Source organism: Alosa alosa, chromosome 23 (genome assembly GCF_017589495.1).
Source record: "Alosa alosa isolate M-15738 ecotype Scorff River chromosome 23, AALO_Geno_1.1, whole genome shotgun sequence".
Classification (NCBI taxonomy): Eukaryota; Metazoa; Chordata; class Actinopteri; order Clupeiformes; family Clupeidae; genus Alosa; species Alosa alosa.
This window is the reverse complement of record NC_063211.1, coordinates 8,206,355-8,232,711: the sequence shown is the minus strand read 5'-3', so window position 1 is coordinate 8,232,711 and position 26,357 is coordinate 8,206,355. Positions and strand designations below refer to the sequence as shown.

Sequence of the window (26,357 nt, the reverse complement as noted above, 5' to 3'; positions counted from 1 at the left end):
TAGGGAGGTCATTAGGATAATATTTTCCTCGTCCCGTTGAACACTAGAAAACGTGTGAAAATGTAGGGGTGATTTACATGTATGTTGTATTCAACGTTGTTATTATTATGAAATCAACAAGATCTTATATAGACGTAGCTAGCACAATATTTAATGTGGGATTTACATTTGTCTCGCTTTATAAATGCATTTAACCACTAGTTGGCGTGCGTGTATTAGCACTGATGAATTCACTCCGAACGCCTTCCGTGTCAATCAAAAAATAAACAAAGGCAAAGGAGGAAGAAATCGCTGGGAAAGTGAGTTGCTGCTGTATCTCTCTCTTGTTTAAAAATTCACTAAATAATTGTGTTGCTGAAACAATACATTTGAAATGGTAATATAATGCCTTGAATAGTCTTCAATATTTGTCAACCTAACTTGCTAGGTCTGGCAGCTAGCTATGTTAGCAGAATTACCCCCATTGAAAGCAGCCCGAGCTGCAAGCCCACAAGGTCTACACATTCATTCTGTTTTTCAAGGAACTTACACAGAGCCGGCATTCAATATAATTCTTATGAATCCATTTATATGAATCATTATCTTGCTAATTAAAGCATATTTTCACGTTGACCTTCATGCCTCTTATATAACTATTCATTTTAATGCTAGCCTTAAAATGACCTATTCATGGCTATTATTGCCGGTGAATGTGCAGTCCCTTGTTAGCATACCACGTTTATTGTGGGTTTCAATTGTACAGTATCTATCAATTTTCATAATCAGAAATGATCATGATCATTTCTTCCCATTATAGAAAACACAAAATCAGCGGTGAATATTTTAAACAAAATCATATTGGTTACCCATAAGATGCCACATTGCTAGCAGAATGATGTCAGCTAACCTCATGTATGAATGTCAACTATCCTTAAATAGCCTTGAGAGTGTGCACAGAAAATAGGAGGTGAGAGTTGACTATGTGAATAACGTTACACCTTTCTCCTCAACCAGCTCGTCCGGAACTCAAACACATTCAGAAGTCGCACCCTGCAGGTTAAAGTAGCTGCTTACAATGGAAACTCAGGTATGGCATCCGTCATTTTTAGTTAATAATGTAAAACCCCAGTGATTAAGGACATGGTGTATTATTTGTTATTTATGACAGTTATTACTATCATCAAGTCCCATGTTTGTTTTGTTAGATGAAGCAGCGAGTCTTTACTGGAGTGGTGACTCAGTTGCAGGATAATTATGGGATGGTCGATCAGGATGTGCACTTTCAGATGAGGTAGGCAAGAGTAACATTGAGCAGTGTGTTGTTGTCGTTTATAACACTGTGGGGGTGCATTTAACGACTTGGTGAATTGCTGGGTTATTCTCTGTTGTCTTTCATTATTTTTCTGCAGTGACGTTATCGGGAGATATCCCCAGTTGGGAGAGAAAGTGCTTGTGAAAGCTGTCAAAGATTCTGCTCAGGCCCTTAGTTGGACAGCTCAGACTGTTCAAACTCTTAACGGTCAGGTATGCGGCCTATTTAAACATTACACGATAACAGTTCACAATTCTCATAATGGTTATTATGCACTGGACACATAAAGGGTTTCCCCTTCTATCCCACATACTCACGTTCTACGTACCTAAATAATGGTCTCCTCACAGCCATTCAAGTCACCTCCTCCTCTACTGCCTTCAATGTCATCAAATCAGAAACCTGGCATCCTGGGTAGGCAGCCACAACCACTCCTCAAATCCCCCAAGATCCCGCCACTCATCCCCAACATGCAGTCCAACCCTGGCAAAGGTGAGTACTTTGGTGGGACAAACGGGCCCTAATTGAAATGCTGAGCAAAGTCGGTCTATGAGCAAAGTCCTCATGCATGAACTAAGGTATCATGTGGCGTGAGACAGCTTTTAGCTGGCCCACAGATGTTTGTGCAAACAGGTTTTGCGTAGAACCATTAAACAAGCTATAGTTTTTTTTAAGTATATTTTTTGGGGCTTTTTTACGCCTTTAATGCGACAGGATAGTGGAGAGTGACAGGAAGTGAATGGGAGAGATAGTCGGGGCGGGAGTCGAACCTGGGTAGCTGGCGTACGGTGCAGGTGCAAACAAGCTATAGTTCGAGTTTAGACTTTACTTTGCCCAGCATTTAAATTATGGCCCAAGGTGTTTTACCATCCATCTCTGCTCTGCAGTATGATCCAGTTAGCTGCTTAAATAAAGTGGCCCAATCAGATGCTATAGGTTAACTGCTCCTCGCCTTTATCTCACAGGCTTACTGCAGATGCCCCACCACCTGCAGCCACAATGGGGGGCTCCGTACGAAGGCTGGGGAGGCGGAGGCAGCTCCAGAAAGAGGCACAGTGAGGGGGGGGGTGGACGACGGGGAGGCCGCTGGTGAGTCTCTGGGGAAGGGTGCATGTGCTGGTGAGTCTCTGGGGAAGGGTGCATGTGCTGGTGAGTCTCTGGGGAAGGGTGCATGTGCTGGTGAGTCTCTGGGGAAGGATGCATGTGCTGGTGAGGGCTGGGTGTTAAAGTGTGTGGTTGAGAACTTTCTTTTGCTTTGAACTTTATTGGGCGAACAAGGTTATTAACACCAGGAGTTCTTGAAATCACAGGTGAAAGGCCTTTGGGCTAGTCATACCACAAACATGTGCACTTTCAGGACTAGGGTTTTCTTCATGTATTTATTAGCAATAACCCTTCTTGCAGTTTTTCTCGATTGCTAAAACACATTTTTTTTTGTGAAATTATGCCTCCATTTCTCAAGACTTCAAAAACAATTCCATAACTACATCCAAACTCTCCACTTAAAACCATTCAATAATTTTGGTAAATGGTATTATGGGTTTGAATTTGTTCAAAGTTCAAGTTCAAAGTTTAATTGTCACATATACTTTGCAATACAGTGAAATGCTTGTGCCACAAGTTGCAGGGGGTAAAAAGGGAGCTCTAAGAAGCACAATGGTGCCATATAGGCAATAAATAGTATAGGGAGTGGGGGGGCACCATACAAAGAACGAGACATGTGCTGCTAAGCATGCACAGACACCCAAACACACACAGATACACAAGCATACCAGTCGACATGCACCCATTAGAAAGCCTACATAGAGCTTCTGTGCATACATATAGACCACAGACATATGGACCACATACATACATAAAGACTGCATACATGTAAAAGACAACATACATACATGTAAGACCATAGACCTAAGTAAGCCTGGTAATAGTGTAATACCTTGTTTAATAGGTAATAAACTGTAGCCACATCAAAATGGCAACCTCTCTCTATTATTCATTTGTAAATGAATTAATAACACATTAATAATGCATCTTATTTGTGAAGTGCCTTTAAAACACCCAAGGTCTCTTCACATGTATTCAATATTGGAGTGACATCCTTATTCCTTGAGGTTTTTTTTGAATGGCAGCATCTGCTGAATAGAGGCATTCATTCAAATCCTGGTAGGTGTTGTGATGAGGCGTTGTGCTTGACTCTGGCTCCGCAGGGAGGACGGAGGGCCGTGGGGCGGAGACGGCATCCACCAGAAGCGGAGAAGGTGGAAGGGGATGTCTGACGATGAGGCGCCCAGGAAGAGCACCAGCGCGCCTCAGCAGAGCTACCCGCTGTTCTCCTTCTTTCCACGGGACAGGTGAGGCATGCCCAGGCCAGTGTCTTCTGCTGGACTGAAGTATGGTACCAGTCAAAAGTTTGGACGCACCTATTCATTCAAAGGTTTTTCTTTATTTTGACTATTTCCTGCATTGTTGAACAATGCAGACATCAAAACTATATCACAACACAGAAGTATCAAAACATGTTTTATATAGTAGCCACCATTAATCTTCATCACCGCTTTGCACATTATTGACATTATCTTACTGTAAAATACTGTAAGCTTCATGAGGCAGTCACCTGGAATGCTTTTCAATTAACGTGAGAGAAAATAAAGCAAGTAACACTCCAGGTGTCTACCTGAAGCTGACTCAGAGAGAATGCCAAAGTATGCAAAGCTGCCATCAAAGCAGTAGGCGACTTCTTTGAAGAATCTTGAAGTGTAAAATATTTTGCTATTTTACTCTTTCTTTGCTTACTACAAAATTCTGTATGTGCTATTTAATAGCTTTTATCTTCACTTTTGTCCTACAATGTTAACAAATTGGTCAAAATAAGGATTGGTGTGAAAATAAAGTTCAAACTGTACAAACTTTTATCTGGTACCACACATGTGGCTGGTAAACGTCTTACAAATTAAAACATAACATCCGAAAGTCTGAAACATAATCATGGTGTACCACCAATCAGAGGTGGTACATCTCTTATCACTGTCTGGGCCACAGATGTAGCAATGGCATGGGTGAAATTTGTAACCACAATATTAGCTTCCGGCAGCTGTCATTATACCTTGTAAGTAATTAAATCTGGTAGTGACAAATCACTTTCATTAGGTAGAAGATGCCAATAAGCTTAAGGGTATCCTACAGGAAGGAGGGGGGAAATACCCATTGCTCTCTCTCTCTCTCGCACAATTACACGCACGCACACGCACACACACACACACACACACACACACACACACACACACACACACACACAGACACAATTGATGACGATCACCTTTGGAATTTGTTTTCATTGAAAGTACTTGCTACTTGCTACCATTCATTTGATTAAAAGTCTTGGTCATTAACCTCCAAGGAAGAATGCAAATACTATATGTAAAAAATACATATACATATACAGTACATACTAGTATGTAAGAGACTTTATGGTTATGTCTTTTTCTATGTGCTGTTCAGCTCCGCCTGTGAGAGTCTGGAGGTGCGGCGGCGATATCCCCACCTCCCGCTGCCCCCCTCTCTCCTCCACCTGCAACTGAGCTGGACGGAGAGCTTCCCACCCGACCGGCCGCTCCCGCTCTGTGGGCCCTGTCTGTTCCGCGCAGGGCCCTCTCAGACGCCAGAGCAGCCAGAGGCCTCTGAGACCGAGGCACCCGAGGCACCGGAGGCCGAACTCTGAGTTTGCTGTGAAGGTGAGGAACAGGTTTCAGCCTGTGAAGATCAGCTATGGTCAGCTATGGTCTTCCAGCTGTCGTTGCCAAGTGACATTGCTATTTCTCATGTCTTTCGATTAATCGTGCAAGTTGTTTTTTTTTTTGTTTGGTAAAGCTTTAGCTACGATCTAAGTTGTACATCAGAACCTTTCTTGCCCCCATGTTTCCACAATGGTTATTGAGTCGAATATTTTACACAGCACAGGTTCTGGGCTCCCGACTAACTGCAGAATACTTTGTGTTATTGATGGTAGCATTTAGCATTTACTACATTTTCTAAATGCAGTATTTGACCTCACTCTTGCTCTGCAGGTGATGTTGCTGTCTATGCCAAGTATGGAAGAGCTGTACATGGAGTGCTGCCTCTTAGGACAGGAGGACCAGGGGTCAAAAGGAGGCGCTGTGCACCCCAGCACCCTCATAAAGGTTTGGACTCAGGACTGCAAGCTTGGGTCACATGCATTAAAGCAACACTAAAGAACTTTCCCTCTGTCGCACGCACGCTATTTGTTTATCCAGCACCGGCTTTGCAAATAACGATGTCCACAGACAAGGTAGAATATGTTGCATGATTTATGAAAGTACGATGTATTGCGACATCAGATGCGAGTCAAATTTGTAGTTTCTTATGTCTCATTCCATCGAACTACAGATCCGCTACCCGATCTGGCAAACTTACATAGTGCGGTTATAGCCGATAGAGGGCCGCAAAGCGACTGCAGAAGGGCTGTTCACCCTGTTACGAGTTGATGAACCACTGAAACGATTTTGGAAACATTATTTTAAGGTACAAAAAACTCTTTGGTGTTGCTTTAAAAGACTTCCCTGAAAGATTCACTTAGGAAAGATAATTAACATTTTAGACCATTAAGGTTCCATCAGCCCATCAGAAATAGTGACCACATTTCGTTTGGTAAAAAAAAAAAAAAATGAACGTGAAATTTTGTACAGTTTTGTAACAAGTTGATTTGTTAGGGAGGGCATGTTTTCGATTTTTAATACATTTTTGTCTTCCTCTCTCTTCCCTCCACTCTGCCACCATCTTTGTTCTTCCTCTGTTAGTTCCTATTGCTGGAGTCTAAAGGGAATATGCAGCTGGTGGGCGGTCACTACTCAGCGCAAGATGACGGGCCAAGTCCAGCCAAGGACCCGTCTAGTCTGATCCGTACGGCTGTGCGCTGCACCCTCCAGCAGACAGGCCTTGACCTGGGGCCCTGCACTCAGTGGTTAGTGCCTGTCTTGTTATAGACCCTTTCAACAATAAAAACTTGATGTTTTTAATGCTTGAACATTCTATTTGGTTCCCAATCTACTTCCTCTGCATTAAGATAACATATGGAATGTTAAAACGGAAGCCTTGTGGGGCCAACTGTGATGCTGATAATGGAACTCTCTTGAAAGGGTCTATATTCTGGTTTCATATTGAACATATTGAGACATGCTTTTATATATTATTGGACTGGGTAGGGAATTAAAGTGAAGTATACACGATGAATAGGTGAACTATACCACGTTTGTGCTGTAAATGAATAAACATGCATACCCAGGGAGGGGCAGTGTTTATGATGCATTGTAAAATAGTATTTTGTAATTTGTATTTTATTTGGCTGAAGAAAATGCCTTTGTAGTTAGTTTAAAAATACTCTACTCTTTTGGTGATGTGATGACATCATAAAAGTGCAAAACAATTAATGTAACCTCTGACTGGTGCTGACTTATATCAATTTCCCCAGACTTGTTGTGATCAGAATGTTGAGATTCAGGAAGATGATCCAGTGCAAGATGAATGCAGGGTGCTCACAGAGACGATAGACTCCCTCTCTCATACCAACCTCAAGTTTCTTGAGAACTTTACCACAAAACCATCAGTGTTTTCTTGAGAACTTCAATCATTCCAATCGGAACACATGGAACTGGTTATGTGGTTTCCCAGCAACAAATTGCTCAAAAAGTTGCCATGTACTGTATCACCTAAAGCAACGCAATGAAAAATTCACATTTATGTCCCTTGGCGTCAAAGTAACACCATTTAGCACTGTACCCAGTTAGTTAAAAACCAACGATACGGCTCATGATCCTACCCGATCATCAGCGCATACAGTGCAATATATCAAGCATTCTGGGCATGCATTGACAATGTCAGAAACTTCATTCTCCGTACTATATGCCAGTGTATTATGAGTTTGAAGTTGTTATTTTAAGGTACCGTAATACATGGCAGGATAATTAGTGGGTAATTCCCACTGTTTAAATTCCAGGCATAGAATGGCAGAGATGAGGTATCTTTCAGAGGAGAGAGTGGAGACTGTGGTCTTCCTGTTACCGGACGTGTGGAACCTGCCCCACACAGTGCCTGAGGAAGAGACGCCAAAAGAGGAGGAGCCAGAGGAACAAGAGGTCTGGCCTTCATTTTACTACTTTAACAATCCTAGCAAGTCTGCTAGCCTCTCATTGGTTGTTGTTTTACATGGGACCTGCAAAATTAAAGGCTAATCACGGCTTTTATTAGTTTACTTTATTAGTTTAGTTGACAGGGACCATGTACAGAACTAGTTCTATACCAGAGTAAGCTAATTTGCATCTGTGGTCCCTGGGCAGGAATTTGTTATTGTGAAAGAGTTTGTCATTTGTGTCCTGGTTTCCCTTGGTACCAATATGTGCCGAGATGGTGCCATCTTCTTAACGTTTGGTTCAAAGTTTGCCAAAGCTTATCTCCTCGCCATGTGTACAGTATGATCAATTGTCTTTCTGCCCTCCGGTAGGACTCCACCCCCACTCTGCCCGTTCCTCCAGCCCTGCTGGTGACCCCTTGTCCTGGGTCCACCCTGCCGGTCATCTCCCTTGCCTCCTTGCTGGAGCCTGCCAATTCAAAGACGCAAGAGGCATTTGAGGTAATCTGTATATCTTGGCATGTATAGACCCTTTCAAGAGAGTTCCATTATCAGCATCATAGTTGGCCCCACAAGGCTTCCGTTTTAACATTCCATAATGTTATCTTAATGCAGAGGAAGTAGATTGGGAACTAAATAGAATGTTCAAGCATTGTTTTTGTTTTTATTGTTGAAAGGGTCTATAGTATAACTATAAGTATATATACTCTTTTGATCCCGTGTGAGGGAAATTTGGTCTCTGCATTTATCCAAATCCGTGAATTAGTGAAACTCACTCAGCACACAGTGAGCACACAGTGAGGTGAAGTACACACTAATCCCGGCGCACTTCAGCCGTGCCTACTGGTCGGGTTTCAAACCGACAACCCTCTTCTGCAGCTAAAACATGTTTATGTGTTATTTGGTTGTATTAGTTGTAGTATTGGTGTTTTGCTAAACATAATAATACTATTGACACTATACACCCTCTTTCCTTTCTTTTGGTTTTTAATTACAACCATTACAAACAATTTCTGCAGTTATGGTATTTCGCAGATACTTTGAGATGATGTCCAAAGCAAATGTCTACTCCTGTAAGTGTGCTAATATGGTCTGTTGTGGTTGTCATGTCTCAGGTTGGCCTGATGGCAGAGCTGTTCTGTGAGATGCTGCAGAGGGACTTTGGCCTGCAGCTGTACCGCTGCCTCAGCTGTCTGCCCCTGAGCCCCGCGTCCAAAGCAGACCAGACGGAGGACAGAGCCCCAGAGACGTCCGAGGCTGCAGCCGGCAGCACCAAGGTCAGTCAGTCCTACCACTTATGAGCATAGAACAGTTTTTATTTTAGGGGGGAATCCTGGCAAGGTTAATTATCCCCATGAACCTGATGGAGAAATAAACTGTTTTTTTCCCTTGTGCAGAAAACCTGTGTAGCCAGTTTTAGATCTAGACTCAGGACCAAACTGTTCCCAGATGCTTTCTGATAACTGATCAGATGCACCTCCTGTTTTTTATGACCTTGTTAAGTCATGTTAAGGTCACCACAAAAGAGGGAGGTGAGAGGTTGGATTTTATGCTTTTATTAGCTAAATAAAAAACAAAGAGTGTGAAGTGGGTCCAAGGCAGTCATCAGTAATGCACGGGTGTTGTGTTGTGTGGAATGTGGCTGAGTGTTGTGTTGCATGACCAATGGCCTCTCAAAGAGTAATCTGGGTACCCAGAAGTTCCGCGTACTCAAAGAGTAGAGGAAGCAGCCTTTTAACTAGAGACACCTGCACACAGGTGCAGCTCATTAGCTCCTCAAGCATCACCTCCTGACGTACCTGAAGACAAGTAGACGAACAGACAGAAAACAAGCAGAAGGCCTAGCACGCTGTAACCACTCAACCTCATTCCCTTTACTGGTCTCTCAAAAGCAAAGCAGAAGCTGTTGGCTGTGTTGCAGTAATCAGAAGTTGTTATGGACCCTTTCAAGAGAGTTCCATTATCAGCATCATAGTTGGCCCCACAAGGCTTCCTTTTTAACATTCCATATGTTATCTTAATGCAGAGGAAGTAGATTGGGGCCCAAATAGAACGTTCAAGCATTGTTTTTGCTTTTATTGTTGAAAGGGTCTATACACTCTGTCTCTTTATTATTCTGTTTTGTATGTCTTACTTTTTAAACTATTGCCCTTTTATGCTTGTATTTACTGTTATTCTTTACATTTGTTTATTTCAAGGACATAGAATTACCGCTGTGTATGAAATGCGCTATATAAATAAACTTGTCTTCCCTTGTGTACAGACTTTGAGATGCGCTACCATGTAATTCTCTCTTGCTTATATAGAATTGTAGCCTGGCAAACGTCAGACCTCATCTCATTGAGATGGTGTCTGGGAACTACACTTTCATTTTCTCGTATTTGAAACGTGGTTTTACGAATGCCCAGAGCCGTTTATTGGGCGCTACGAATGTCTATCAAATGCGTCTGTATGTAGCTCATAACTGCTTCGGTGTGTCGTCATCGTCTTGCTGTCCCCCCTCCGTTCTGTGATTGTTTTCACCTCAACAAAGGAACCAAAGTCCATGGAATCCAGGCTGCCTAGCAGCGTGAATACAATCGTGCGCAAGGCAGCAATGGGGAAACCCAGGCTAATATAAATGTGCATATAATATAACTAAAAGTACATCTGTTGTTGCAGGAGCCCAAGAAGAATGAGAAAGGAAAGAGAAGGGCTGCCAGCAAGGAGGGAAAGAAGAGAAGAGGCTCCGCGGAAAAAGAGGAGGAAGAGGTGAAGGAAAAGAAAGAGGAGGAGGGGGAGGAGGAGAAGGCCAAGTCTGAGGCCGTAGAGGAGACTGAGGACCTGGCCGAGGACAAAAAGAACAGCGAGAGTGGTGAGTGTGTGGACTGTGGATGTATTGTATCTCTCATCAGGTTACCGGCCACTTCCTGTAGTCTTTGATTCCAGACATAGAAACCACTCAACACTTTGAGAGCTAAGAATATAAATGTACAGTCTGTTATTAATGGCATCCTTAATCCTTAAGAGTCTGAGTGGTTGTTCTACTGGGCAGCATTCATGCAGGTAGCTAACATGGCTTCATATACCTCTGTCCTTAAACGAGACTTAAGATGTCATCCAAACAAACGTAACATGCGCACATCCAAAAGTAGGTGCTGGATAAAAAAAGTAATACGTAAGAAATAGTAAGGAATATCCGCACATTAGCTCCCCTTTTTTCTTTTTATTAGAGTTACACCATATATATATAACGTTTCGAGCCTTAAGCTCTTCATCAGACAGTCTTTACACTAAGATGTCATACCATCACACTTTGTTCAACAAAGTAAAGAACTGCTATTTAAATGCAGTTTACCATATGTAACAATATGTTTGGGCAAATTCCACAATTCTTTTGCAGTCCCTGAAGTTGTTGTTATTGATAAGGCTCTAAGGATATTAAGTGAACATAATAAAAGACAAAGAAAGACACATAGTACAACTTTTTTTATGTTTCTGTACACTCTCTCTTTCACAGATGTAGCAGAGGTGCTGGGAGAAGATGAGAAGACTGCGGCGGTTGCTGACAACCATACCACTAAGGAAAATGTAATCATGACTTGCTTTGGTTCATCTCTAAGATATTACACTGAACATGAGTTTGTCATGTTCATTTCATTTTTCACGTGTCTCTTTTTTTGTATACGCCTATTTATATATTTGTATGATAATACGACCACAGAGACTTAATAGATTATCTGTTTAGATTCAAGTTCAGTATATACATTTGTTGTTGAACAATTACTGAACATCACCTTAAACAAATACAAACCTTAACCATACAGTAAATTGTAGTTAACAGTGTCAACAGAAAGTTTGCTCATAATCTGAATAGGCTTTGGATATTTCTGTCACACCTCTCTGACTTTGCCACTCATAGTGTGTGTGTGTGTGTGTGTGTGTGTGTGTGTGTGTGTGTGTGTGTGTTTGCAGGATCGTCCCCTCGGCTGGAGTGCAGCCCTCCCCCGCAGCGTGCTGCTCTCTTGGGTGTTCTTTGACCGGAAACTGGAGGGCAGTCTGAGAGAACAGGATCTCCAGAACATTCTGCTATCTCTGGGCTTGTACCTCACTCCTGCTCAGGTGTGTGTGTGTGCGTGTTGTGTATTATAAATATGATCACTGTGTCCTTCCTCTGTGTTACAGTGGTGTGTACAGACAGATACCGTTTTCATAATACCCCTCTACTCTGAAGTTCCCATCTTGTCAAACTCTCTCACTGAAATTCAGATTTGGTTGCGTAAGAGAGGTGAGAATCCTGGCTGATGTGGTGCCAACTTGTCTGTGTGTTGTAGGCAATGGAGTTGGTGAAGAAGGCTACAGTCAGTGACCTGTGTCAGTACCGCAAGCTGTGTACCCAGTGGGATGACTCAGACCTGCCGTGTGACATAAGTTTACAAGGTGAGAGGAAGGGCACTCACACACAATAGAGTCTAGACAAAACACACACTCCATTATATTGCACACACACACAAAAAAAAAACTAACAATGGATAAACAAGCAAGGAATTACAGTTGTAGATTAGCAATAGCTACAAACTCTTTGTTCAACGCATCAGTTTCAGGCTTGTACTGGAACTATCTTAAATTGCATCTCTAATTAAAAACAGAACAGTATGTTACTTGGGTTACCTCCAAAAAACATGTGTGGTGAGTATTTTATTGTGAGTTTATCCATCCATCACACAACCATTCACTATCAAAACCAATATGAAGTTTAACAAAACTTGTTGCCTTTAAATACATAGCACTACCTCAAGAAGATAAATCCATATTATAACATACACATTTCGTAAATCTGCTTGAATACTACAGTATCGAAAAGCAGTGAGACTTTCCATGCCATAGAAAAATGAGTGACACTACATGTCATTTAAGGGAACATTGATTTTTAACAACATGTCGTAGCATTTGTTTATGGACTGAAGAACAAAGTTGTGGACAAACTTCATATATACTGTACATCTGATGTCGTCCCCAGGGAACCAGGCCCTGCTCCCTGGCCAGGCCAGCACGGTTAAGGAGCGAGCGCCCAGCCGCCGCTCGGGGGCCAAGGGCAGCAGCACAGACATGGTCAACTACAAGGGCTCCATGGTGAATCTGCCCAGCCTGATGCAGGCGCTGGAGAAAGGCACTGCAGTGCAACGAGCCCTGGAGCAGAGAGTCAGCACCCTGCAGACCAAACTAGGTAACTACAACAACACATTGCATTTATATAGTGCCTTTCAAGGCACCCAAACACCCCTCTTTACCTCGGGGTCTCTACTCTTGTGCTTTTGAAAGTTACCATTTGTCAAACAGTAGCCATTGGGACTTTTTTACACACTGTATAGATGTGTGTATGTACTGGTATGTTTATGCACAGTCATGTTTGACTGGCAAAATACAGTACATCTGTGCATACATGTGGATGCGTAACTGTAGGTTAGTATCTGATGTACTACTGGTATATTCATATTTAATAAAGAGGCTTGGTCTTATTTGCCCTCAAAGATATAACAATAGGGTCCATTGGTGCCTCCTCCAACCTGTATGTTACACATATGGGGCCCGAATTAGAATGATGGGCAAAGTCTTAAGTCTAACTAATGCTAATTGCTAATTTAATAACTGAATAAAATTGATTTGCTAATGTAATACCATGGACAAGACCTGAACCAAACGTTAATGAGCTAGCTCAATGTTCCACATGCCAGCTCTAGTTCATGTGCTTGATCTTTACCTGTTGACAGACACTTTTTCCTGTAACTTCCCAGCTTGTGTGTTTTGGTGCCGTGAGGTTAGCTTATGTGTTTGTGTGCCGTGAGGTTAGCTCATGTGTTTTGGTGCCGTGAGATTCGCTCATGCGTTTGTGTGCCGTGAGCTTAGCTCATGCGTTTGTGTGCCGTGAGGTTCGCTCATGCGTTTGTGTGTGTCGTTTTGTGCTGCAGTGGAGGTGCAGTTGGGCAAGGAGGCGCAGGAGGAGCAGCAGGGAGCCGAGGAGCTGAGGAGCCGTCTGGAGCAGGCCGAGAAGCTCAACAAGCTCTACGAGAGGAACCTGAAGGAGAACGCTGGCCACATGCTCGCCGTCATCGAGAAGATGCAGAAGATGGTGGACCAGGTGAGGTCCAGGGACTGGACAGCTTTAAAGGAACAAGCCGACTTTTTGGGACTTTAGCTTATTCACCGTATTCCGCTAGATAATTAGATAGTTAGATAAGTCGATACATACATACCCTTCTCATCTCCCTGCTTGTTATTATCTTTATTATATTTATCTGTATTGTTTCTCTTATGCAGACAACAAGCCTGACTGACTCCAAGAAGACCAAAGATGAAAAGGCGTGACCACTGCATCTGGACTGGACTGGGGTGGGGTAGGGTGGCATGGTGTGTGGGGAAGAAACACACTCCTGGTGAGCTGCACTAAGCTGTCAGTATGATGAGGACTATCCTGGTTGAACCTATTGGATTTGTAGTGTGTTCAGGCATTTGTGTGAGTGTGAGTGTATGTATGTCAAACCTCATGACAAATTTTACGCCATTTTTCCCTATCACGGACCCTGTGTGGGAGACAAATGTTTGTTTAATTTTGTTGAATATTGTTCGAGGCCTATTTTTTAGCTGTATATAATAATGAATTTTGTTTTTATAACGAGTCGTAATAACTTAAAGTTAATTCCCCTCATGTGTCGGTGTGCAAAAGATAATCCTCAGTGAATTTCGTAGATGACTATTTGGAATTATTAAAAATCTTTGTCAAAAATGTTGGACCCCTGGCATTTATTTTGTGTAAATATTACTATATTTACAATTCTGATGAAGAGGTGATATATATATGTGTGTGTGTGTGTGTGTGTGGATATAAGACTGAGCCCTTAGTTGAGTTGAAAAGTCTTCAGTCCCAATACAAGTCCCTCCTACATTTTTTTTTGTAAGTAGCCTGGTCTTTACGCCATCAGAGTGCGACCATGACATCTGGTGGCTAGTTAATGTACAGCAACGAACTGAAAAGGCTACAAAGTATTAACGTATCCCATTCCAAACAAACAATCCATTCTGATTGCATTGATTTGACTTCGTTTCTTTTCTTAACAGTTCAACCGGAAAACTGACAAATTTAGGTCGTGAAAACATGATGACTTCACTGTGCCCTACCCCATAAATCTACCGTTGCTTATTCTTTCTTTCACTTTCTGTTTCCCTCGTGAGTCGTGCGACCAACCGACAAGAAATTGTCCGGAATAAACGTTTCTCACGTAAAGGCCTAACCTCATGGGATACACTGTGGCTTTGTTCGCTAGAATATGCCAATCTATAGTTAAAAATACGTTACTCTTGCTTTATCAACCGTCTCTGCTATAGCATGAACTCCTCCGTACAAGCTATCGGTGTCTTGCTGGTAGGCTATTCATTAGACTACTTCAGATAACCGAAGAAGCATTGTTGCACTGTTCTGTATGCGTAATCTAGTTGACCAAGTACAGACAGAGAGAACTGCAGTGAATCTATTTTTTCTAAACATGTTAGGCCTACGTCTTTGTTTGATATTGTGCTGTCCACTCATACCTGTTGCATGTCGAGTCCACTCAGCTAAAGAAGAACCACTGGCCAGCAAACCGCCCTTTCCATGGAACAAAATGCGGTTACCAGAAACCGTTAAACCGCTACATTACGACCTCTTTATTCACCCAAATCTTACGTATCTTAACTTTACGGGAATTGTTCAGATACAAATAGACGTGCAAGAGGAAACCCGCGCCATTATTCTTCACAGTAAAGACCTCCACATCATCAGAGCAACTTTCCTGTCACCAGGTCACCAACGAAATCTTAATGTTTTAGACTTCCCAGCTTTCGAGCAAATTGCAGTTGTATCTGATGACTTAATCAGTAGGGGAGTGCATGTCCTCAGTATAGAATTCTCAGCTAATCTCTCTGAGAGTTTTCATGGATTTTATAAAGGATCATACAAGACTAAGGATGGAGAGACAAGGTAAGTAATACTCGTAATGATACATATCCCACAAACAAAAGTTGAAACTCAATAGCCCACCAAGAATATTATCCACTTGTATACATCCTCAAGGTTTTTTTTTACTGCAGAGATTTCAATGGAAGACTTTGCCTTTGTAGATGTAACAAAATGAGCACTCAGTTGTCTATTTCAGGGTTATGGCATCAACGCAGTTTGAGCCCACCCATGCCCGCCAAGCCTTCCCATGCTTTGATGAGCCTGCCTTCAAAGCAAACTTCACCATATGCGTACGCAGAGAACCCAGGCACATTGTTGTGTCCAACATGCCTAAGGTAGGCCCACATTATCCTCCAACATGTAACTAACAGTGCTGTTTACTTGTTCTATATTAAGGGGTTTCCCTTCTGGGTTAAGAGACTTTTGGGTCACTTTGTGGGTTATTTTTTCAGCTGAAGACTGTGGAGCAGCCAAGAGGTCTCTTGGATGATTACTTTGACACCAGCGTTAAAATGAGCACCTACCTGGTGGCCTACATCGTATGTGATTTCCTTTCCATTCGAAAGACCACTCAGCATGGAGTTGAGGTTTGCAAGCTGTCTCTTTTTGTATCTTCTAATTATCAGGGTTATGTGGCAAAGTGAATTCGAAGTCATGTACATAAATGTACATGTACGTAAATGTATACCAATATTACATACATGTATATGTATGTACTTGACCTCGGTTATGTTCAACTACCAAAGAATATGTGAAGCAATGCATGTTTGAGTTTAACTGTGATCGACATGACTGAATGCTTCTAAAGTTCTATTTTTCTTATTTTCAGATCTCAGTGTATGCTGTTCCTGACAAAATCGGCCAGGCAGAGTATGCTTTAGATACTGCTGTGAAGCTCCTTGACTTTTATGATGATTACTTCAATATCCCGTATCCTCTTCCCAAACAAGGTATGAGTGAAAGTCATTGTTGCTATATGATGAGCTTACATCACACTTGGACGTTCAATACTGAGCACTGATAATTATGATTGCAGATCTAGCAGCAATCCCAGACTTCCAGTCCGGTGCCATGGAAAACTGGGGTCTGACAACGTACAGGGAGTCAGGGCTCCTTTTTGATCCAGAGAAATCATCACCTTCAGATAAAATGGGAATAACAAAAGTCATTGCCCATGAATTAGCCCATCAGGTAAGCACACCTATATTATTATGAAATGTAAAATATAATTGTATTATAATTGTTTAAAAATACATACTTTTACTTTGTGTTTTTAAATGCACAATGATCTTGAAATTAGACTGGTTGTATTGTTAATTCTGTCATGAATTCTGTCACCCCCCGTTTAGTGGTTTGGCAACTTGGTGACTATGCAGTGGTGGAATGACCTGTGGCTGAATGAGGGCTTTGCCAAGTTTATGGAGTTTATGTCTGTTGACATAACCCACCCAGAGCTGCAAGTGGTATGAAGTAGCCTTTGATGTTGATGTTGAACTTCTGAATGTACAAGGAATCAGTGCTCCGTTTAACAGTAGTATTGCCCTCACACCAAAGACCCATCCCCTTTCCATCAAGAAAATAATACCATACCTATTTTGTAAAAATGGAGGAAAGCTTGGTTATGTTTTGGTGCTGCTTTCTGCATCTGAATCAGGATGCCTTGAATTTGTGCAGGGCTCAGTATGAAATCTCTATAATCGACTATAAGGCATCCTGAAGTGAACCATACAGCCCAGTGTCAAAAAGCTGTCAGTGACAGGTCATCCAAGAGGACAATGACCCAAAACGCACAGCTAAAAGCACCAAGTACTAGACGCCTTTTGTGCCCCAATAAATAAGTTAAAGTTTTAACTAGCTGCTGTTGCCTCTTTGGCAGCATTATTATTATTCATATTATTATCATCATCATCATTAAATTGGACTGTACCCTAGTAGAGTTTTAGTCTAGTGACAGCCCTGGAACCAACAGTAGACTATTCTGAAGTGGCCAGGCCAGACCTAAGTTCTATTGAACATCTCTGGAAAGAGCTGAAGTATGCAGTCTGCAGAAGGCACCCTTCAAACTGAAAGCTGGAGCAGTTTGTTCTGGAAGAGTAGGTAAAACTACTTGTTGACAGATGCAGAAGTGTTATTCAAAGCTATAGTACAGAAATTGTTTCTGGGAAGTGATTACCTCTAAAGGTCACACAACGCTTGTGGCAACAAACTCGGATGAAGGGTACCATCAGTTTTTTGTATCAATGGCATTTTGATTTGTTTTATTATTCAAAATATTCTGTTGAACGAAGAGTCTTAATTGAAGTCAAGCAAGGGTAGACTATCACAATTTGAGCCATGTCTATATTTATGGATAATACAGATGTTTCCAACTAAACTACAACGTCTGTGTATCATTTTTAAAGCACTTAAATTTGCTTTTTGAAAGCTCATGTCGGCTTGTTACTGTAGCATGGCACTCTATTTGACCACTATTTGAAGAAGTTTTATAAGGGCACAGAACAATAACTTGGGAATTTCCCAGAATTCATTGTCCATTGTTTGACCAAAGCCAATGTAATGTAGGCTCTGTGTTTGACATTTTCAATCACTAGTTGTCCATTTCAAAGATTTTCACACGTTTATTTTGCTCTGATTAGAACGACAACTTTCTGGGGAAGTGCTTCCAGGCCATGGAGGTGGATGCCCTGAGCTCCTCTCACCCCATCTCCACCCCTGTGGAGAACCCAGCCGAGATCAGAGAGATGTTCGATGACGTCTCCTACAGAAAGGTATGAATACACAAACATGGCACTCCCCAAAAAACCCCTAATAAGAGCAAGTTCAGCAAATAATCCCTGTGCTTTTCTTGTCCAGCTTATTTTAACAACAACAAGAACATTTACATAGCGCTTTATCGAGGCACCCGAAGCGCTTTACGGTTCAGTGGGAACCTCACTTAAGTGAACTTCAGTCAAGTTTATCTGTGCCCTCAGCGCCAGGACTTCTATCACAAAAACATTATTGCAGATTTTTCTTCCAGCATGCTGATTCTCTGCTGTCCCTTCGTGAGGCCACAGTGAATGTATTCTCACTGACATCAAGCCTTTGGAAATGATATTTAAAAACTGGAAGGGGGTTTTCCCCACAAAACAATGACGTTAGGTTCCGCTTTAGCATTTCACTTTGTTCAGGATTTTAATTTATTGTGTACCACTGGTCACACACAAACACCTTATGTTTCTTCCCCTTTTTCATTTTAGTTTCTGTACACTAGCATGACTCTACATTATGCTGATACAAGATTATGTAACTGTTTTCAAATTTGGTTGAAAATAAAGTGAGGTTCACAGTCTATATTCTTAAAATAGGCTATATGATGGCTAATATCAGCTATGTTTTTCACTTTAAATGAAACATAAAGACATGTTATGTAAGCATGAACTCGCCCTGTTGATAACTGTTTCCTACTCCCTTCTGTTCAGGGTGCATGTGTTTTGAACATGCTCAGGGACTTCCTGACTCCTGAGGGGTTTAAGATTGGCATCATCCGATACCTGAGGCAACACAGTTATCAGAACACAGTCAATGCCCACCTCTGGGAAAGCCTCTCCAGCGTAAGGGGAAATGTACAGATTATGTCAATACCTCTTTACTGACTGTTATGTAACATCCTGATTTTCACAACCCTTACATTTATTCAAATCAAGAGAAGAGGGTCCTCTTCACTGTTCATACATTTAATTATACTGTACACACTGTTCCTTATGGTCTATTAAAGTAGAAAGTAATGCAAATTAATTTAGTGACTTTAGGTATTAGGTATAGTGTTTTGTTATCAAAAGGCAGTAATGTGCTAGAGGACCGTATTTCATTTTGATATTTTGGTATAAGGAAGGACATTTTTATTTGCATGTATTTGTTACCCCATTTCATTGGCCTCTGACATCTTTGTGTTGATTGTTGTTATTTCAGGTCTGTCATTCTGATGATGCAGATCAGGGAAGAATGAAATTGGATGGATTTTGTGGTGGAGGCAAGAATGGCGGAACAGAGCACTCTGTAAGTCGTCTTCACAATCACAAGTGTTTTGACAGATGATTACAGTTACAGTACTGGTCGTGTCTAGAATGGGAGAACAGAAAGGATTCATGGAGAACAAGCTGGACTTGACGGTACTACTCACAAAACCTTTGTCAATACATACGCACTACTCACAAAACTCTTTTTTAATACATACGATGCACTCACAAAACATTTTCAATACACAGTACTTGCATTTTATTTTAGGGGATCCTTGTTTCCAGTATATCTACATAATGAAGTACAGCGTAACAACCCATGTAACAATATGTAATATCACATGCTTATGTTGTCCATACTGTACATAATGTATTTTTGTGTACCTACAGATCATTAGTACAAGTGTAATAAGAAGTGCTTGTTGGTATACTTTACCAAAGTGGCCTCTCACTTTGGGGATGGAAAAAAAGTGGCTATGGGGTGAAGTTTGGGACTCTTGACATCCAAACATTTAAGCGTAATCCAACAGGTGGCCAATCAGAGATTTCAAAGAAATGAGGGAACAACATGTCACAATGCAAAAATGCTGTTTTCCCCTGATTACATACAAGAGTGAAACCGGAGTTTTCCCACATCTCCTCTTTGGTCAGAGTTTTCAGAAATAATTGTTTTCGGTGATAACCTATGCGCTTTCCCTATGTCTAAACAGGGCCTTAGCTGCCATCTCTCTAGCTTCTAGCAACAGCATTTTAGTTGCAAACAAAATCAAGCAAAGCGTGCTCAGATGACGCACTGTTGCTCATCATCGTACAAAGCCCGCCAAGGCAATTTCATTGGTCCGAACAGCTCTGGTTCGGGTATGGTTGCTTCTCAATGGAAAAGTTTCACACTGAACTTCCCGACCTGAAATGTTGTGGGCTTCCAGGCTAAGTTCCTACAGTAGACTGTTGCAAGAGTGGAGAGTTGCTTCACCAGTTTTTGATAAAGTAACAAGATGAATATCAAAGATATCAAAATGAGCATAAGGGCTAGGCTGGGACTGAATCACAGATAGATAGATAGATAGATAGATACTTTATTGATCCCCAAGGGAAAATTCAAGAATTTGAAAGATTTCAAGTGAGGAGCCATGGATCAACTGCTAATCACACACATCTAAATCAGAACAGCACACTCTTTTAACAGAAATGGTTCATGCAAGATGAGCTGGATGTGAAAGCCATCATGGACACATGGACCCTGCAGGAGGGATTTCCCATGATTACTGTGGAGGTCAAAGGTCGAGAAGTCAGACTGAGTCAGCAGAGGTATCTGAAAGGGGAAGATCCTGATAAGATGTCAAGGTAATGTTTGTGAACATTTAAACAAGCTGTGGTTATTATATAGAGGTAATTTCTCATGAATATAAATATATCCTTTGTAGTTTATGGGGGTATTGAAGTTATTTTATATACTCTATATAAGAAGTGTGTGAGGTTTGTGTAATTACAAGAATATTAAAATACAACCCCTTTCTTTACTGTTCTCATCCCCTGCAGTTTCCTTTGGCAAGTTCCACTTACTCACATCACCAGTCACTCCAGCACTGTACAAAGGTTCCTGCTGAAGACCAAAAGAGGTACAGTACAGTGTCTTGTGTGAGCATGGCCAGCACAGAGAGGTTGAGCTTTATTTTGAAATCCCAAATATATTAAACTTTTATCGTCTGGCCCGCAGACATGTTCATTGTCATTATGGGCTCCATCTAAACCTGCATTTTATCCATTTCAAGCTTCAACAGTTTCTGATGATAAAACCAAATGCCACAATTTGAGCTTTAGACTAAAACGGTAATTTACTTTGGGACAAGCTTATTTGAACTTACCGGACTCATTACTTTAAAAATGTCATAACAGCTAGAACCAAAGCTAAAGGTAGAGCATATTATTAGAGAGAAAATTAAATTTTCTGTTGGATCTTTCCTCATATCATTCTGTATTTGAAGTTTCCTCAAAGTTCAAGTTCAAAGTTTTCATGGAATCCACCATGAAGGAATTTGTGGCCTCACATTTTTCCTCCAGATGTGTTATACCTGCCAGAGGAGGTGGAGTGGATCAAGTTCAACGTGGACATGAGAGGATATTACATCGTCCATTACGAGGCGGGGGGATGGGACGCTCTGATCAGGCTTCTGCAGCGTAACCACACGGCCCTCAGCAGCAACGACAGAGCCAGCCTCATCAACAACATCTTCCAGCTGGTCAGGTGAGAGCAAGAACATTCAACCTGGTCAACCACCATTTCCCACAGCCATTAACTTTATAGAATTCAAACTAAGCAATTGACAACTTGGTATGTAACACCCTGGGGACAATACATAGGCATGTACTGTTGTGCTATGTAAATGTGTATGGTAAATGGTCCCAGCCGTGGCGCAACTGGCTGGGGCACCTGCACCGTACGTCGATGACCCGGGTTCGATTCCCGACCCGCGGTCTTTTCTTTATTGTGTGTTTATTCCTTCATGTTACCTTTCTCTTTTTATTTATCCAAAGGTTTACTGTATTTATGATTATTTCTCTGCTGTGCCTTACTGGTCGCTTTTATTTGTCATGTCTTGTTCTATGCACTATGTATTGCAAATTTGCACAAAAAGGCACTAAATAAAGTAAATCACATTGGATTGATTGATTGATGTAGCATAGGTAAGGTGCCACTGGACAAAGCTCTGGAGCTGACCCTGTACCTGAGCCAGGAGCAGGAGGTCATGCCCGTGACACAGGGCTTCAGTGAGCTTGTCCCACTCTACAAGCTCATGGAGAAACGGGACATGGAGCAGCTGGAGAACACCATGAAGGTCTCCGCATGTTTGATCCTACAAATGTTATTACATTTGCTGCTGGTTACATTTGCACTGCCATTTGCATGCACCACTTTAGCTAGCCACGTTTACATGGACACTCCTATTCCGATTAGAAACGGAATAACGGCTCAATCGGAACAAAAATTGTCATATAAACACCTCAATCGGAATGAAAATTCCTGATCCAAACAGAATTTTAATCAGAATGAAAGAGGTGGTGTAGTCCGCTCCTATTCCGAATGAACACACATGTGTACTGTCATTTGGATTGACTGCTGTATCTTCTCAAGGAAAAGTAGGCAACAACGGCTATTCTGATCAAAGATTCTAAAGCGCTTGAGAGCACCTGATCGGAATAGAACGTACCCCATGTAAACAGACGGCAAGAATTTTTCAATCGGAATAGTTTAATCGGAATGACATAAAAACTGTCCATGTAAACATTAGGTTATTATTATTAGATTTCATTAAGCTGTAGACTTTCATAGCTATTCGGTTGAAAAGCTAGAACCTTGTGTATTTATAGTTTTAGAGTACTGTGTCAGATATTCTTTAACACATAGTATGGTCTGGTTTTAAGCCTAAAAAAGCCTTTTTACTAGGACAGCACTGACATAGTCATTAAGCATTCTGTGGAGCCATGCAAAGCAGAAAGTGGGCTGAATATTTTTGTGACGTGGTGTTTGTGCGATGGTCTGGCAACCCACATCTAGTGGTCTGTCAGCACCCTATGTATTGTAATGCTCACTCAAATCATTAATGTTTTCTGTACATCTTAAGTAAACATGTAAATATGTGTGTAAATGACAGGGTTACATACTGAACCTGTTCCGAGGGCTCATTGACAGACAAGACTGGAGTGATGAAGGGACCGTGTCCCAGAGGATTCTACGTAACTACCTACTGCTGTTCGCCTGTATCCGACGCCATCCGCCGGTAGTGACCAAGGCACAGCAGCTTTTCCAGCAGTGGACCGAGTCCAATGGCACCATGAGGTTGGAGCTCCGTCCTCCGCCTACAGCACACCACAACTTGCATTGAGTTTCCTAATAAGCCCCTAAATCATTTTGTTTCGTCATGTATTATTAATGGCACGTTTGGTTGTATTCATTTCAGTCTTGGATGCCATTGCTTCAGGGTTGTGCAGTAGTATTCATTTCAATCTCATGTGCCATAGCTTCAGGGTTGAACTGATGTTTTTTTTTTCACCAGTATAATTTAAAACAAACAAACAAAAAAAAGTTCAGCTCAAGTCAAGCCTGACCCAGCCCAGCTTCCAGTAGCCTTGTGTGGAAAATAAATTGTGGCTATTTTTGTCTCCACCAGGTTGCCTAGCGATGTGACTTTGGTCGTGTACACAGAGGGGGCTCGCAGTGAGAGTGGCTGGGACTTCCTCCTGCAGAAGTACCTACTCTCCATGTCACCCTCAGAGAGAAGCAACATCAAAGCTGCCCTCGCCTACAGCCCTGTGGTCGACAAGCTCCAGTGGTGGGTTTCGCACCGCAAAATGCAAAATGCAAACACCTGTGGACTTGCCCTGCTATATTGTTCATCACTGCAGAAGCTTGAAAAAATATTCAATAAGTTTTCATTTCACTTCCATTTTAAAACCAAGGGTTAGGATTAAAGTGACTGTTAAAACTCTGCACACATTTGAGTTATTTGATAATGGGTTTGTATGTGCTTATATGGAACATGATTAGCATGTGCTAACACAAAGGCCCTAGTGTTTTATCCTGAGGGCGAGGCTCATCTGTATGATGTGTTCAGGATGCTGGAGAAGAGTCTGGAGGGAGAAGTCCTGAAGACACAAGACCTGACCTCCCTGCTCGTAACCGTCAGTAGAAACCCCAAAGGATTCAAACTCGCCTGGAACTTCACAAGGGCTCACTGGTACAAGCTGGTTAGCAAGTGAGTATACCGGTGTTCATATTTCTGGTTTTATGGTAACATTGGTTTTCATTTAAAATGTATAGTTGGGGAAAGCTAAACCAGTCCTTTTAGGCAAGTCCCTCCACTCGGTGGCCATATTGTAACGCTTTTTGGGCACTTATCGGGCATCTATTTTGTGCAGACCTGCGCGTGAGCAAGGCTTCACAAATCACGACACACCAACCTCGTTTCAGCTGCGAGATCACAACACATGATTGGCACGATGTATTCACAACATACCACATTATTGGCACAATGTATTCACATGTCAATTTTGGCGGGGTAAGGGGCGGAATATGTGTAGACGACTGCCATGTTTGCGTTACGAACTAACCCCATATATTTCTATGGGAGATTTTTTGAGTGCTGTGTCTCTGGCTAAACTCCTTTGTCTACTAATAAGAAGGCAATGAGGTTCAATCAGTTTGATGCATCTTCATGTTGTTTCTGTCTTTCTCGTTCAGGTTTGATTTGGGTTCTTCAGCCATTTCACGCATGGTGGTTGGCGTGACAGATCAGTACTCTACACAGGAGATGCTGGAGGAGGTATGTGTCCCTAGTGTGAGCAAGAAAATGCCTTTCAGCCTGTTCAAATGAACAGCTTGACAGTGAATGTCATCATCTGATTCAAAGAGGCATACTCCTGCTTGTATAGTTCCAGTAGCATTTTGGACTTTGGTTGGCTGCTTTTGTCCTTATGTTGCATGCACCAATACATTTGAATTGGACAGGCAGGTGGCAAGGTCAAACACTGACCAGCATTCATAATAATTTGCCTTTGAGATGTAGATGTCTATAGCTGCTCTGAATAGTTTCCTCTTAGCACACCATGCCCGTAGTCTCTCAGTTTATGGGTTTGGTGTTACAAAGTTGACTTAAGTCAATTATATGGATGTGTCTAGAGTTAAACTGACACTCATTCATTCATGGATCTTTTTGACTCGTATGTAGTCCGCCCACAGAGACATAACAGATAATCTATTAAAGGAGAATTCCGGTGTGATATTGACCTAAATTGTGTTGAAACATGATACCGAGTGTGAACGTATGTCTCATAGCTCATCTCAGCTTGTCCCCTGCACTCAGAAATCTGGCGCTAGTTTTTCGATGGAGGTGCCTCGGCCATCGGCCTAGCCACACCGGAATTCTCCTTTAAGATTCAACCTCAGTATGTAAAATTGTTGTTGAGCCCAAACCTTAACCATAAATTGTAGTTTACAATGTGTCAACAGACACTTCTTTCAAATCTTTCTATTGGGATTTTGCATTTAACAAGGTGTGGGAACCATCTTCTTTCCTCTCTGTTACACGTCATCTTGACTTTTCTCTTACCTATGCACAGGTGCGCAAGTTCTTTGGGTCACTACCTACTGAGGCAGGTTCCGAGCTGCGTTCAATCCAACGGGCCCTGGAGACCATCGAGGAGAACATTCGCTGGACGGATCGGAACCTTCCTTTGCTAAAAACGTGGCTGGACAGCAGACACGGCATTTAAGCATGTCTGGTTAGGCTGTTTTAAAAACATTATGGAAGCCAGATAACCAGACCGGAAACCAAAGATTCTAGAACAGAGCTCTGTTCTAGAATCTTTGCCGGAAACTATTGGTCAGTGTGCCTCACGAAGAGATCAATCAATCAATCCTTAGGTCATCATCCAGCAGTTCATTAACAAATAGAGGCACTCATCCCTAGCTACAGTATAGCTGAGGGATCTGGCATAGTTGGATAAAGCACTGGACACAACAGAGGGTGACATCTCCACTGGTACTATGAGGCTACTGTGTGGGATGCGACCCACACAAGGTGTATTCTTAGTTTATTCTTCAAGCTATGTGAAGAATAAACATGAGTTGGGGAGATGGGCACACCTTTTTTCGGTAGAAGGAGGGCCCTCTGACAGATATTGTGATTGATTTGATTTGCAGTAGATTTTTCTTCAAGCTTCAGTTCAATTTTTCTCTTTAATAAATTGCAGCCTTTGAGAAATCTACTAGTTGTGCAACCCTAACCTACAGCCATTTTAGTTTTGATATAGTGCCCCTGTTTTGAGAAATTGTTTGTGAAGAATTAGTTTTACAGGTGTAAATTGTTTTAAATTTAGTTGTAACTTTACATGTAAATACTGTGTACATTTGACAATTGAGCTTGTCAATAAAAAAAAACACTGTTGATCACAAGG

The 26,357-nt window shown here is 41.8% G+C and overlaps 2 protein-coding genes across 2 annotated transcripts; both read left to right on the top strand.

Annotated features, from left to right (window-relative positions):
• Window positions 1-11: 11 nt before the first annotated feature.
• Window positions 12-14,196, top strand: ccar2 (cell cycle and apoptosis regulator 2). The gene is given in 20 exon segments (XM_048234250.1): window positions 12-299; window positions 994-1,066; window positions 1,185-1,270; window positions 1,389-1,503; window positions 1,642-1,783; window positions 2,257-2,380; window positions 3,499-3,642; window positions 4,790-5,022; window positions 5,330-5,469; window positions 6,106-6,269; window positions 7,302-7,440; window positions 7,806-7,934; window positions 8,549-8,710; window positions 10,095-10,287; window positions 10,933-11,003; window positions 11,388-11,534; window positions 11,747-11,852; window positions 12,433-12,639; window positions 13,382-13,551; window positions 13,731-14,196. Coding segments are annotated over 19 exon segments (2,532 nt in total). The 5' UTR covers window positions 12-299; window positions 994-1,054; the 3' UTR covers window positions 13,779-14,196.
• A 229-nt stretch (window positions 14,197-14,425) lies between these two features.
• erap1a (endoplasmic reticulum aminopeptidase 1a) lies at window positions 14,426-26,356 on the top strand. The gene is made up of 18 exons (XM_048234494.1): window positions 14,426-15,426; window positions 15,602-15,740; window positions 15,858-15,992; window positions 16,235-16,355; window positions 16,442-16,596; window positions 16,755-16,868; window positions 18,042-18,173; window positions 18,867-18,998; window positions 19,357-19,443; window positions 20,590-20,747; window positions 20,943-21,022; window positions 21,465-21,648; window positions 22,084-22,240; window positions 23,057-23,241; window positions 23,573-23,734; window positions 24,017-24,157; window positions 24,643-24,724; window positions 25,521-26,356. The coding sequence occupies exons 1-18, from the start codon at window positions 14,891-14,893 to the stop codon at window positions 25,671-25,673; spliced, it is 2,853 nt and encodes a 950-aa protein (XP_048090451.1). The 5' UTR covers window positions 14,426-14,890; the 3' UTR covers window positions 25,674-26,356.
• Window position 26,357: the final 1 nt, after the last annotated feature.

Coding starts and splice junctions, on each gene's coding strand:
- erap1a (XM_048234494.1), top strand. CDS start 14,891: ATGCGTAATCTAGTTGACCAAGTACAGACAGAGAGAACTGCAGTGAAT. Junction 16,356..16,441: donor GTATCCTCTTCCCAAACAAG/GTATGAGTGAAA, acceptor TTATGATTGCAG/ATCTAGCAGCAATCCCAGAC. Junction 18,174..18,866: donor ATGACGTCTCCTACAGAAAG/GTATGAATACAC, acceptor CCTTCTGTTCAG/GGTGCATGTGTTTTGAACAT.